This window comes from Porites lutea, chromosome 1, assembly GCF_958299795.1.
Source record: "Porites lutea chromosome 1, jaPorLute2.1, whole genome shotgun sequence".
NCBI lineage: Eukaryota > Metazoa > Cnidaria > Anthozoa > Scleractinia > Poritidae > Porites > Porites lutea.
In genome coordinates, this window is record NC_133201.1 from 39,988,642 (window position 1) to 40,003,077 (window position 14,436).

The 14,436-nt window shown below is 38.5% G+C and overlaps 1 protein-coding gene across 1 annotated transcript; it reads right to left on the reverse strand.

Moving 5' to 3' along the window:
* Nucleotides 1–777: 777 nt before the first annotated feature.
* Nucleotides 778–10,709, reverse strand: LOC140929600 (glycine receptor subunit alphaZ1-like). Its single transcript, XM_073379351.1, has 8 exons — nucleotides 10,648–10,709; nucleotides 9,106–9,230; nucleotides 6,016–6,080; nucleotides 4,424–4,665; nucleotides 3,802–3,884; nucleotides 2,562–2,684; nucleotides 1,660–2,021; nucleotides 778–1,119 (listed from the first exon to the last, which is right to left on the reverse strand). Exons 1-8 carry the CDS (start codon nucleotides 10,707–10,709, stop codon nucleotides 778–780), a joined length of 1,404 nt encoding a protein of 467 aa, XP_073235452.1.
* Nucleotides 10,710–14,436: the final 3,727 nt, after the last annotated feature.

Consider the following 14,436-nt stretch of genomic DNA (forward strand, 5'->3'; position numbering starts at 1 on the left):
AAAAACAAAACGAAAAACAATGTTGATCGTAATAACTGTTTTCACAAACGCAATTGATTTTCTGCGTTTTGGAGTCGTTTACTTTGCTCTTTTAGTTGATGCTAGATTGGCGGTTACGTTTTAAACAATAATTGCAATCCTTGTTTGACAAGTAGTCTTGACGCTAAAGTAAGTTGTCTTACAACATTAAAAACATTTTTTTTTCTTGGCTTTTAAATGAGCGCTAATGAATAAAAAACGAGTTCTGTCACTACTAATTTTCAAAGTCAAATTGTGATACAATATTGGCCAAAAAAATCGCCATATTGGGGACTAAATAGATCGTCTCTGGGCCAAATTTCAGAACTCTTGCGACCAAGAAACTCGGAAAGTTACTGCAATGTTGAACTGAAGTGGCCGGATACTGGGCAACATACTGCACAGGTAACCAAATATGGTTATTCCGAACTCGAAAGAATATGAAACATGGGAAAGGAAACTTTACAAAACAAAACGAGAACGCTGACGTAGAATGGCACCAATCTCGCGCCAAACTATACCACACCTCCCGCGCGCCTTTAACCGAGCAGTCAGGATATTAATTTCTGACTAATTCTTACCCATGTCTCTCAAAAGTCAAAGATTACGCCTGTTGTCTTAAACTCTTTGCGTTCAGTCCAGTCTGAATTTAAATTCAGTGCTAACTGAACTGTGCACCACCGGCCAAAAAAATCGAGTTCCTAAAAGACCTCTAATGAACCCGGGGTTATGCTAGAAGGGCCATTCAAGATGTAGCCATTAAAAATCCCCAAATGTGATATAGTATGAAATAGCCAACACCAAGAAAGTCAATGGAAAAATCAGTCGACAGATCTCATCAAGTTTCAGCAGCCACTTAAAGATAACCTTTCTCTGGAATCGGTTCTTGCAACAACTAAACAGACTTAAGCTTGTCTTCGATGCTGATGCATCTTCTGTGATAGTAGGCCGTGAAGACCGGTTGTTGTTCCACGGTAAGACGTTCTGTGATGACACCGGAGATATTACTTCCACGAAACCTGCGTTTAGTATTCCACCCAAACCATTTTCGTCCGTTTTGCCATTATTTCGATCTGATTCGCAAGGAATGGTGTCCTCTACCTAAGAATATGACACAAATCAAAAGTAAGTTCGTTCAGGCAGTTAACCCACTGCAAGAATGTGCAGATTACCGGTGGATACTCCTATATGAAATTAACCGATTGCTTGTAGACCTTGTCGCCTCCTTATCGTATTCTGGTGCAACCTTTTAGGAGGCAAAATTTTGTGGATTGGTACTGCTTAGGGGATCGGCTAAATCTCCTGTTGTTTAGCCCCAAATCCTAAAACGCCACCGCCCCCCACCCCCACACGCCCCAGGCGATAAATAATGACCGGTCCCTTAGTTCGCTTTTTTCTCATCTACCTTCCTCGAAATGGCAGAACAACCGATCAACTGTGAAATCAGTGTGCTGAGACATGAAAGTTGCGCTCATGCGATGTTGTGAAAAATCTGTATCTTCGAGCGGACGAAGCTAGGAGTCATTCGTCCAAGATCTTTCTCTTCCCGCTGCCATAACATGACGATTTTTACATTTTTTTTTGTATTCAAGAAGCTAAGTTAAATAAGTCGTTTTGACCAATAACTATCCACACAATTACTATTACCTTATTGCTCTTCTTCTTTGGTTGTTCTCTTTCTTCTTCTAATCTCTTTGCACAGTGAACGATCGCATATTCCGCCATGCAACCAAACACAAACACAAAGCACGCAATGAGGTAGATATCAATTGCCCTTACGTAAGAGACGCTCGGAAATCCTTCCTGCTCGCCGATTAGGAAGCTGCCTATTGCTAATATGGTTATCGTTCCAAGTGAAATCCGGGCGGGTGTCGACTTGATATCGATCCAGAAACCCACCCAAGAAAGAACAACGATTAGTGTCGCGGGAAGGTACCAGCTCAATAGGTAGAAGTTTATACGTCTCTTGAATTCAAATGTCATTGTAAGTCTTTCGTACCTGCCTATGAAAAACGTTAATAAAATGCGTAAGTGATACGATCATTATGTGGTTAGACCTTTTAATTCGATTAACCTTATTCAGACCAGGGGGAGAGGGAGGGGTTGTTTGAGGCCCCCTTAATAACTTCAAAACCGTTCAAGCTATGTCCACCAAAAAGTTATCTGGAAATATTTTAAGTCATCGTGACTTGTACGTCAACATTGATTGGTAACCAAGTTTTGACAGCCGTGTTTTTCAAAATTTGCTTTTTTCCTATGAAAGGATTTATTTTTATTTTTATTTATTTAACTTTACTTTTACACTAAATCTAGTAGTATTTCATTAAATTTATTGTAACTGTTGGTGGGATTGAGGATTTGATTTGCTTTCGTAGCATTTTTTCAAACACATACTAGGGTAGGGAAACCACATAATTTGGTCGGAAACAGGGTAAGGGTTTCTGGAAACATGCGGCATACCCCCACCAACCAGGAGTAACCTGGGATGACTTCGAGATAAGCCGACGTTTTATTTGAAGTACGCAAAATGTGGGCAATACTACCTGTGGCGAACTCCTCTATAGCTTTCCTGTTTTGAAAGGAAATAAGTTCAAAGTGGGCGATATTTTTGTCCTGTATGGTAACATCCTTCCATTCGTACGAGAGATCATCAGCTGTGTGAAAAACTGTTTATAAAATAATGACATCTGTTGATTATTTTCTAAGGTTCGACTGACGCCCTTATAATATTGACACCTTTCCAGAACTGAAAGTTCTCTCTGCCCCTAAGATACCAAACCCTGCCTCTGTAAATCGACACTTCGGTCTCTTGGATCTGAGCCTTGCTCTCGGTGTCTGTATGTGCGCAGATTAAATCTTAATGGTTCTATTTAGGGCCTTCGTTCCAAAAAACGCTCCCTCTCCTATATTAATGTCACATTTCAAGTATATTTTTGTTAATTAGAACCTCTATCGCGTAAGCATCCTCATTCCAATAAGCGCCCAGTACTCCATGCCAATAAGAACCCCTGCTCTAATAAGCGCCCCTGATTTTTTTTTTTTTTTACAGTGATAGCATTGTTAGAGAACACGTACATTGAGATTAAGTAGTACATCAAGCCATGAGCAAATCACCTGCATGAGCTGCACTCTAAAGCTTATTTATTGATGAAAAACGAAATACGAAATAAGCACCCCTTCCCTAATAAGCGCCCTCCCTTGAGGTACCATAAGTAAATTTAGCTCCCCCGGCGCTAAATCGAATCATTACGGTAATCTTCAGGAATAGATTTGCACTAAGAGGTTTTGTTCATCCCAAGGCGTTTTAATTGCGACAAGGTAAAGTTTTTGTAATTTTGTGTGTGTGTGCGCGACCATCCAGGCCCTGACATAGAGGGGGGGGGGGGGGGGGGGTCCTCACCAAAACTGGAGGAGCGATCCCACGTCCAGCCTCCCACTTTCTAAGGGAAAAACCATGGCGAAGAGGTTGGGGATGATGCCGGGGTGTATAAAATATTATTTTTTGTGCCATTTCCAGAGCCAGGATCCAATTGATCCACTGAAAAACCAAGAAATCACAACTATTTGAAAACTGATCTTATTTAGCCAGGAATGATTTAATTGGCCTAGACTGAAAAAGAACCACCATTCACAGAGCTAGCTGTTTGCTAATCGATATCAACATTCAATATTGATTGATTGATTGATTGATTAATTCGTTCTTTTCTTCGTTTGTTGTTTATTCGTGGATTTCCTTTTCTAAATAGGCTATTTATTTCAAAGAAATTCAAACGTGATACTCACAACTGGTAAGGTTCAAATAGCACGTCTGCTTGTCCATCGGAAAATTCCGGAAATTCATTGAACACCTTAATTTCATACTTAGTCTAAAAAAAAAAACAACAACAACAACAACAACTGCTTATAAACAATTTTTAATAATTCACTACTGTATAAATACTGCGGTTTTGAAAGACAGTAAATCAAATCACATTTTTTTTTTTAAATTGACATCCGATCTTTGTTTCGATAGAGTTTGGGACAACGCTAAATCTTTGAACTGACCGGCTTTTCCAGGATCGGAATAACACATGATCTAGGGAAGAATATGGAACACGAGAAGGGGTGTTCATACACTTATCTGCACACTCTAAAAGCTACTTGTGTCTTCTTTTAAGCAAGTTCTCTGAAGCTAGATGATATGCGAAACTGAATGTGAGAAAAAAAAATACTTGAATATACTTGACACATTTCTAGTATGAAGTGAGAGTAAGGTAAGTTAATTTTAAAAGTATACAATAAGAGTAATATAATTCTGTTAGCTTTGTTTGGTAAATATTTACTATAAACAAGCTTTCCAAATGTTGTAAAATGTTCGGGCCAAGCAAATAAAGCAAACCAGTACCACTAGAGGTAAAGCACAAACCTTGTTGCAAATAGAATTCTACCATCAGGTGAAATACGTAATCCCTCACTGGTAGGTAGTGCATTTTCTGTCTGTACGGTTTGCATGGACTTGATGCCATAAATGTACGTATCAGGAGTCCATAAGTCCTTGAGAAGATCAGCCTTGAAAACAATGAACTTCTTTTCTCTTGTTTGGTCTTCAGCGTATGCCAGGTCGGGATCGTGCCAGCTTTGCTTGAAGAAGAGCTCCAGGGAGAAAGCCTAACCGCAGTACGTACAGTCACATGTAATAAAGGCAAAGCAAATCGCAGTAAAAGACGCAACTTATGCAACTACGAAAAGAAAACCTGAAAAAAAAGTCATTCTTGCCGGGATTTGAACACTGACATCTGCGATACCGGTGCAGCGCTCGAACCAATTGAGCTAGCAAGTGAACTGGGAGGTCCTTAAATTGGTTCATAGAATACCCGAGAACGATAAAATGATGAATGTATACGTATTTCATTAATATATTGAGCCACTTAAATACTTCCCAGTGAAGTTACTACCTGGAAAATCTCCTTAAACCGGCTAGAAATTGTGATTGGTTGATTGTCGAAACATCCGCATAATTGTGTTTAATTAAGAGAAAATTTAGCGGGACCGTTACTTGATATTTTAATAGCCATGGTAGCATGCTTACAAAATATTTACTCGCAAACGGAATAATGAACTTTTCCAGTTCTTGTATCAAGAAAAGTCAAATGGAAGTCGGAAATGGATTTTCTGTTAGAGCCGTTTTGTGGTTTCTGTAGTGATTTTGTTTAAAAATTACCTTTTTAGCTAAGGAACGATTTTTGCAACCGCATCTAAAGGAAGTTGGCTCTGGTGATTTTTAAAACACAGCTTAATGATAATATTTTTTCTGGTAAATCTTCTAAAGTATTTTAGAGTTTAAATTTAAGTAGTTACATATAATTCTTAGCTTTTATTCACCGACATTGTACACAGTTTTTAAATTTTCTAAAATTTGATCTGTTATAGTTATTTTTCCTTTAATTTTTATTCTTAGTTACCCATTTATAATAGCTTCAGCTGACGGGTTTACCCTGGTTAAATATGTTGTTACTATTATTATTATTATTATTTGTTTCAAGCCAGGAAATTTTCGAACTCTCCATCATTTCCATTGTCAAGTGTAAAGATTATATTTGTTTTTATTCCTTTGCTTGCGTCCATCACCCCATTCACTGAAAATTTGATGACTTCACTAAACTGTTTGATGTTTCTTAAAATTTGCAATTTTCTATAAAAAAGTTTTATATTTATTTTTACTTATCGAATTATAATAATCTTATTGCAATTAATTTAGCATTATTTTATCAAATTCATTATGACTGCTATGTAATCCAGGCTCTTTGGCGACTAATTTACGAAAAAAAAACAACAAAAAAAAAAAACAAATATATATAAAATAGTGCAGATACTGGTTTAAATTAATTTGATTTGCGGAATCCAGTCTAACCTTTACTAACGGCCACCTCTAAAGCTACATGCCTACAACAGCTAAATTCCAACTATTGGCCGGGTCACCACAAACAGCCTGGGCCGACATGAAAAAATAGTGCTTACCATGTCATCAGCATCAACATTAAGTGATGCTATATCGATGGAGACGTTCACGATGACTGGACCATCTGAGTGAAAAAAATGTCAAACTTTTTCAGTATTATTATTGGTCAGAAAGAAGTTACCGAAGAGGAAATGAGAAATCCCTATGTTTCATTTAGAGAAGTACAAGGGCTACCATGGTTTACTGTTGATTAGGTTACCAAAATTTGTTTTTGCTTGAAAGAAAAAGAAAAGAAGTGCCTTTAATTGCTATCCATAATTTTTAGAACTCGTATCAACATATGGCAAGTAAACCGTTGAATTTTTGTTTCGATCGGCGGAACTTGCACGAATAACCAAAGAAAGCGACCTCTTTTAGCAGTACCATATTATCGACTAGTACGCGCGGCATATGATTATCGGTTCCTGAAAAGCTGATTACTCTATCTTATTATATAAACACCAATGAAATACCAGGTGAGCTTTCGCGCGAAAACTTGATATTTTCACTAGTAAAAATAACATGTTATCTTCACAGGTGAAAATATCACCGTTGCTATGGCTACATAGTAAATCGCGCCTTTCACACCAAAAAAACTATTAACGTGAAATGGTTTGGTATTTCATTGGTGTTTATATAATAAATAGAACATTACATGGCCGCTTGGAGATACGAAATTTCTCTTCTCGTGCTGAAAAAATACTTCACTTGTTCGCTGCTCTCACTCGTGAAATATTTTTCAACACTCGCGCGGCCTTGTAACATCCTCTATCTCCGATTAGCAGGTAATCCACGATTAAATTTCATATTCCCTGGATAACTAATCGTGGGTTAAAAAGTTGTTCCTGAAAGCGAAATTATCCCGCAATAAACTAACCCCATAATAGTGCTAAGACCGCCTGCTGCCAAAAAAAAAATATGACGCCAAAAATTGGCACCAAAATTGGCGACAGCGCATGGTTTCTTCTCGTCTGCCTTTGGAGGTCGTCTTTTAGGATTTCTACCAGATATTTTGTTGACTCTCGGTCAAAACTATATCTGCTTCGAAGTTCTTCGTCTGTTAGTCGGTCGAGTTCAATTTCTCGCTGTTGGAACTTTCTTTTTCGTACTTGTGAGACAGCAAGTCCGCCATTTTGTTTGTTTTGACAAAATTTTTTCCTCGATCAGTGAGTTAATCGTCCTCGTTAGGTGGGTTAAATTCAACACGTAGTTTATATAACAATTGTTCACCGAAGTGGAGGTGGCTAGTCCTGGATAATTACCGAACTGCGAAGCAGTGAGGTAAATATCCACGACTAGCCACCGACACTGAGGTGAATAATTGTTTTAGTATATACTAAAACAGTGAGATAATTGAGCACAAAAATGACAATTTTTAACTCAAATACTGTCGCCAACGATTACAATTTTGGCGGGTAATGACCGGGCGGCCGCGGCCGTCGCTTTTTCTTGCCGACAGTTAAAACTTTTGAATGCATTTGTTTAGCTCTTGCGTGGAAATTTCATCAAAAGGATTTGTGAATTCTTTTTGTATTTAAAATCATTCTATAAAAAAAGATTATTAAATTTAGTTTTAAGCTTATTTATGAACAACTCAACTAAATAAGGTAAGCAAGACTTAAACTTAATTTGCCTTTGTAAACAAAAAAAACTTTTTCACCGGTTTTATCGATAAATTCGTGTCAAAAAGAGAAAGCTTTACCTGTTAAAACTTCCAATCGGAACTTCGTCACCTTCTTCGTGTATTTCGGAAACAGCTTGCTTGATTAGTTGTGAAATTTCTTTGTTTGTTTAACGGCAGCAAACCGGGAAGGCATTTTGCTCGCAACTTACGCGAGTTTGGTGTCGCTCGCTCGGAGGGACTGGAGGTGAATCAGTGAATAGTGCAGGATATTCACTGATTGAGTAGCCAATCAGAGCGCGCGAAAAACACTATCCACTGTTTCAGTATATACTAATTAACAATTATTCCACGAGGGCGCAATGGATATGAGATGGTAGATAGCCAACGAGGCGCGTTGCGCCGAGTTGGCTATAATCATCTCATATCCAACAAGCGCGAGTGGAATAATTGTTATATTAAAAACGCCCACAAAATCTCGTTGAATCTCCCCGACTAGAACAAACCGGAAAAGACAAGGGACTTCCGCTATTCACATGTCACACGTCTATCAAAACTGTCAACGCGCGAACGGACGGCCTGGACTGCATGAATGAAAAATCAAAACATTGTAGCGATGAACATTAGTTTCTTAAAAACTCATCGGGATTCTAGGATTTTACACAGCAGAACAGCTAAAAAAACCTGGCAGATAATGTGAAGGAAAAGAATTTTTAAGTGACAGCCGTCGAAATTACTGTGACGTTGGATTTTCGGTGCAGTTAAGTAAGAACAACGGAGAAAAACTATTACCTCGGTCGCTTGTTATGAAGTTGTTTGAAGCCACAAGCTGGTTTTGCTGAACGAGAAAGGAAGCTACTGACTGCCGCCTCGATTGCTCTAGTGAATGGCTGCATAGCCTGTATTTGTAGCTGGTTACTTGTGATTTATATTCTTGATATCGGATAAACAAGCCGCAGTTATCTATCGGCAAGTGACTCGATGGGCGAATGGCTTCGCGATCATGAAGAAACAACACTTGTCTTCTTTCGTAGCTGGTCAAGGTACTTTAGTTCCATGTGTTTTCATGTGTTTTTCGACAAACTTTCAAACAAGCTCTTGTGGCTTTTTTGTTTGTTTCTGTCTTTTTTCTTTCGATGAAATTGCATTTCTAGTATTCTAAGAAATGAATTAAAACGATTTGCTGCGGGCGCCGTTCTATCTTTCGCGAAAAAAAATCTCAGCTAGCTTCCAATTTTAAACTGACGCGTACACCGACCATATATGGAGCGCATGGTATAATAGCTCATATACCATAACGGCTAAGCCAATCAAAATGCTGGAATTGCATTATCCAATGATTCAGTTTTTAATAAAATGATTTATCCGCTGGATAGCGCTAAACAGCTTTTGAACGACTGGGGGCAGAAGGCCGCTGATATCAATTGTTCCGCAATGGTAAATAATGTATTTGGGCAATGATTCAGTAGTAATTAATCTATCTGCTTACCCTTAAGGGAAGGCGAATTTGGCCGGCGCGTCTTGTCATAGTGAATCCCCGTTTGGACGCAATAAACTAGATCTCGGGTTGTTTCAAACACAGTTGTGTTGCACAGAGTTTCCTTTCCTAAAGACCTATTAAGAAAAGACAAACGACTACAAAAATGTCCCATGTTCACTGATTGTAGTCATAAGGTAAACTCGGAGACAGGGTAATAGAGTGATTTCAATTGTAATGCAGCAAGCGAGTAAGATACTCAGTTAAAGAAAATTGTAAGTTTCCCTTTTAAATAAATCGTCTTAGTTACCCTTCTGAGACTTCTAATCACCTCACATTGTCGGAGCACGTCCTAAGTTACAAGTTTTATATACTCGCCGCTCCAAATTGCTGAAAAAAGCTAAATTTCCTGCAGAACAGTTTAAAACGATCTTATTTTCTTTAACAGACGCATTAAATTAAAGATTGTTCGTTTACGTTTTTTGCAGAGTTTCGTCGTGTTATTCTAGTTCAATATAAATCCATACCAACCGCTTATAATTATAGGCACATCTTGTTCATGGGTACAAACAACAACAAAATATTCTGCTTTAACTATAAGTTACATTAGCACAACAGTGCTACTCTCTAACAAAATGAAAAAAGAATTAGAAAGGAATGTGTTTGTTATGATGATGATGATGATGATGATGATGATGATGATGATGATGACAATAATGATTCTCACCTATGAGTGAGCAATGCATCTAGCTGCAGATCAATCTGACCGAAATTACAATCTCATCTTTAGGCGAAAGTGGTAAATCATGATATGACAACCTCATTAAAAGAAAAAAAAGTCAAACAAACGATCGATAAAATCTTTGACATCGACATGAAAAATCCCTTTCAAAAGGCGAACGAGACGAAAAAGGTTCCCTTGTTAATTATTCAGCTTATATGTCGTTTTCCAAATTTCCCTCTCTCTTCAAGGTCGCCCTCGTGTTTAGTCATTGCTTGTAGAAATTTGGAGTTTAGAAATGGAATAAGGCAAAATATTGGACAGGCTACTTAAGCTTATTTGATTGGCTTGGAATTGGTATATTCTAACAAATTTATTTTCTGTCAACACTGTTCTCAGTGTTCAACGGCCTATTGGTGGAAGTGGAGGATAATCGTGCCAGGAAAAAATAGCCTCCTCCACCACAATTCCGTAAATTTGTTTCACTAATAGCTTGGTAGTCTATTCCTGTTGCGAGGGCGATCTAGATAAAATTCAAGCTTAATCAATAACGTTTTTTGTCAAAAGCAATGACAGTGACGAACATCTGAGCACTATTGAAGTGGATTCAGGTTTTTTCTCACGGCCTACGTTATTAGCCATTAGTTCAAGTAGTCCTCATTTCACTCTTTGATAGGTTCATTTGGTTTCTAAGGCCAAGATGAACACTGAGTTCCTGATAATTTCTTAGTTAAATTTGGACATACAAAGCAAAAAGGCAAAGAAGAACAGTTAGTCTACTACTCAGGCTGTCTACATTCTAGTTAAAGTTAAATAGCAACGTCAGAACCTACCTCGGGATCAGCCTACCCAATGCAACACCGAAAATAAAAACTGAGATGTACACTGCGGCCATTTCATAACTTTTAAAGCGAAAAGAAAAAGTCGAACGTTCGGAAAAGGGAGTTTATGATTTTAGTTGTTGAGCAACTGTTTGTTTCCAGCCGCAAATAATTTCCCAGCAGGTGGTCAGTTTGATAGTCACTTGCAAATAATCTGACTTTGGAAATGAGCCTGTGTTAGAGTCGCGTCATTGGTTATGGATTAACGATATAATTCTAATTGACTAGAACTATTATTTTCGCTGTAATGCATCGTCGCGAGTTGGATATAACCGCCGGCGTTCACTGGGAAGAATCAAACTTAACAAATGACGGCAGGTCTTAAGAACCAAAATTACGTTTGAAAAAATAATGAAATAAAAATATGTAAACGTCGAGCGTTCAGTGCAGCAAGAAAAGGTGCATAGAGTACGGTTCACCAAGTTATTTTTATGCTAATTAAATATATAGCTTCGAGAATTTTTGCGTATGTGCACGTTATTATGTAGCTATAGCAGAGAATTTAACCACAGTCGAAACTAACCTTACGGACGTACAGTATCCTATGACCGGACATAATTCTTGCAAGTTTTCTTAAGGAAAAGACTCTTTTTTCGAGCTATAAGTTGGCTTAGAAAAAATTCTCACCCAGTCTTCATCACCTGAAGCCGCCGCCGGTCCCCTTTAATAATCTATTGGAAGCTGAATTTAACGTTTTAAAGCTGGTTTTCATTCATCAAACGTTTTACAAAATCAAGACTGTAAACCGCTCCTTCTGAACTAGAAATCCTGTAGAAATCTGATAGCAAACTTTACTGAAAGGTAAATGTTTGGTTTCTTAAGCAGTTAAGGCCTGTTTCAAACGTCGTGCTACTGCCGTTCTAACAGTGGCTCGACTGTAGCTCGACTACAGCACGACACTAGCGCTACTTGGTTTCAGACGTCTAATTTAATCCAATCGAATAGAAGGGCTGTTGCCGAGAACAAAACACAAAAATAAAGATACGATTTAGCAACCGCCGTGCTAAAGGCGAATTTAATTCGATCATTTGAGTTCGGCAGGGCAGTAGCACGACGTTTGAAACGGGCCTAAGATAACTTAATTTATATTTTCCCTGCCTTAAACTAAATTCCGCAGTCTTCACAAACTGCGTAGTGTGTGCATGGTTGCGCTTATTTTAAACTACAAATTACAAACGTTAAAAAAAGTAACACCCAAATTTAATATTTCAAAAAGGCTTTTCAGCAGTTACGAGATTGTCAGTAGAATAAAAGGCAACTCTTTTACGTAATTTCGTTTTGACAAGGATGAATAATATAACGTGTTAACAGACGCAATCCAAACACCATCATCTAAGGAGCTGTTTTCATGGAGGTGGAGGGCCCCAGGTAGGTGCAGTAACCCGCTTAGGTGGGGGTAACCCTGGGGTAACCCGTCTGTCCATATCATCTTTCATTTTATTTTGATCACGTTTACATGATAGGTGGGGTGACCTGCCAAATGTTACCTCACCTATCTGGGGTCCTCCACCTCCATGTAAACAGGAACTAAAGCACGTGATTTCATTCGCGCGGCATTTTGGCCGGGCCACAGTTCAGGAAAGAAAAAAAAAGCCACATGGCATAATGCAAATCAAATGACTGAGAATCAAAACATGAATGACAACGCTAGAACAACACCACCTCCTAAGGTTTCTCTGATGTTTTCCAAGACGATAAAACATCAGCATCTGAAGTTTTCTGTTGCTGTTCGTTTATCCCTCGAGCGCATTTTGATACAAGTTCAGTGATAGTCAGTTTCTATGGCTACGAGATATGACGTCATAAGTAGGAGGTAGTCAAGCCATTTTTGAGTGAAAGGACATGTTTTTTCAACTTTTTAAACAATAACAGTAAATCGTGTGGATAAATTGATGCAAAATAATTATTTATGTGTTATTTTACATGTTAAGAGCAAAAAAAATTTCATTCTCACTGTTTTTTACCTGATTTCTAATTCTTGATAAAATGTAAGATGGCGGCCAAGATGGCGACCATTGTTGGTAATGTCACAGGTTCCCAGCAGCGAAACCACCCATAAAATATACCTTAGCTTGTAGAGAATATCAAATTAAAGGCTTTCCACTGAAGGGAAAATCGTTTCAAAATACTGCAGCATATAAAAAACTGTAGGGAGGTGGGGGTCCATCCAACCCCCCTCCCCCTTGTACCACGGTGAGGGTATGAATTTGCATGTACGCCCGAGGGTTAAAATACGTGATGTCATGGTTAAGGTTTGGGAGGGGACCCGAAATCGGCTGAAGCGTAGTCTTCGGACACAACACCTTTTAAATCAGAACCATTAACTTAGGCCCCATTTATATGGAGAAAACTTGTACCGGTAGAACGGTCACTCGCTTACCCGAGTTACCCTGGGGGACCCAACGTGTCAAAAATTTCTTTACAACACTCGGCGAGCCGTTTACCCGAGAAAAAAAATAAAAAATAAGTTGGCTCGGATAGAAGGGGGACCGCGCCTAGCTGGGTCATTTTTTTTCGATGGTAAGGTCACTTTACGAGCCGGGCCAACATTTCTCCATATAAACACGCCGAAAATTAGAGCATACGCGAGCGCTGTTGGCAGCTCTTGGCTTGGGCAAAGAGACTAATTTTTTTTCTCATATACTCGTTGGGAGGCTGACACTTTTTCCCCCGACAACTTTTTTTTTTCATTTAGACGGGGCCTCAATGTCACGGTAAACATGCAGGAAAGCCAAACTTGCGATGGCAGACGGGGTAGAACGCCCCAATATTATATTATCAGATCATATCACAACAACAACAACAACAATATCATTATTTTATTTCCCTTATTGAGTTTTACAAGATTGCGTACTGGCCCATAGTTAGCTGGAGATAATCTTGGCGGGCCAGTCAATTTGCGCGGGAAATATTTAATTTTACGTGATCAAAATGAGGAAAGATTATACCGGGAGAAAAAAAAAATATAGTGCATAAAAGATTTACAGAATATAAGCTTTTCGGAAAAAAGCTCAGTTCATTCTCTCGTTACTGGGGATTTTACCTTGGAAATGATCTGGTGTACATTAATTTATCAATTAATGAATGAGGCTGAGTAGCGTATGAAGAATTATGGAGATAGAAGAGGGTGTTATCCGTTGAGGCCGTAGGCCAAGGCGGATAACACCCTCCGAGATCTCCATAATTCTTCATATGATACGAAAGCCGAATTAAATAATTGTTTTATTATTCATTCAAAATAATTCCTGGTTTGAAAACAAAGCTAAACCATGCTTAACTCAATCGATGTTAAGTTAACCTTCGATAGTGCACGTTTAGGGTTTTTCAGCTCCGCAAATGTTCTCCAAATAGCAGATGTCTCCCTTCGATTTGTGTTCTTGCTGTCCTTGCCATGTTTTTAGCTATAATTTCGCCTAGTTCTTACTCTTGACACGACTGAAATGTCCGCCATTTTTTGTTTTCACAACCAAAACAACTCAACCTCGTCCCAAGGTCTTCTCGGTTGACCTTAAGAAGCAAGAACGCTGCATTTTTAACGTCATTTCCTCGTAAAACACAAAATTCTTCCAAATTTGGTCATCAGTAACTGGTTATGGTGAATTACGCGTCTGCTTTTAGCCAATCAGAATCGGGGAAATATTTTGAATGAATAATAATATATCTCAAACATTACTCAAAAAAAAAAAAAAAAAACTAGTCATGTTGCTATTGCTTGTCTAGATACCTGCTAGGAAAAGCGAG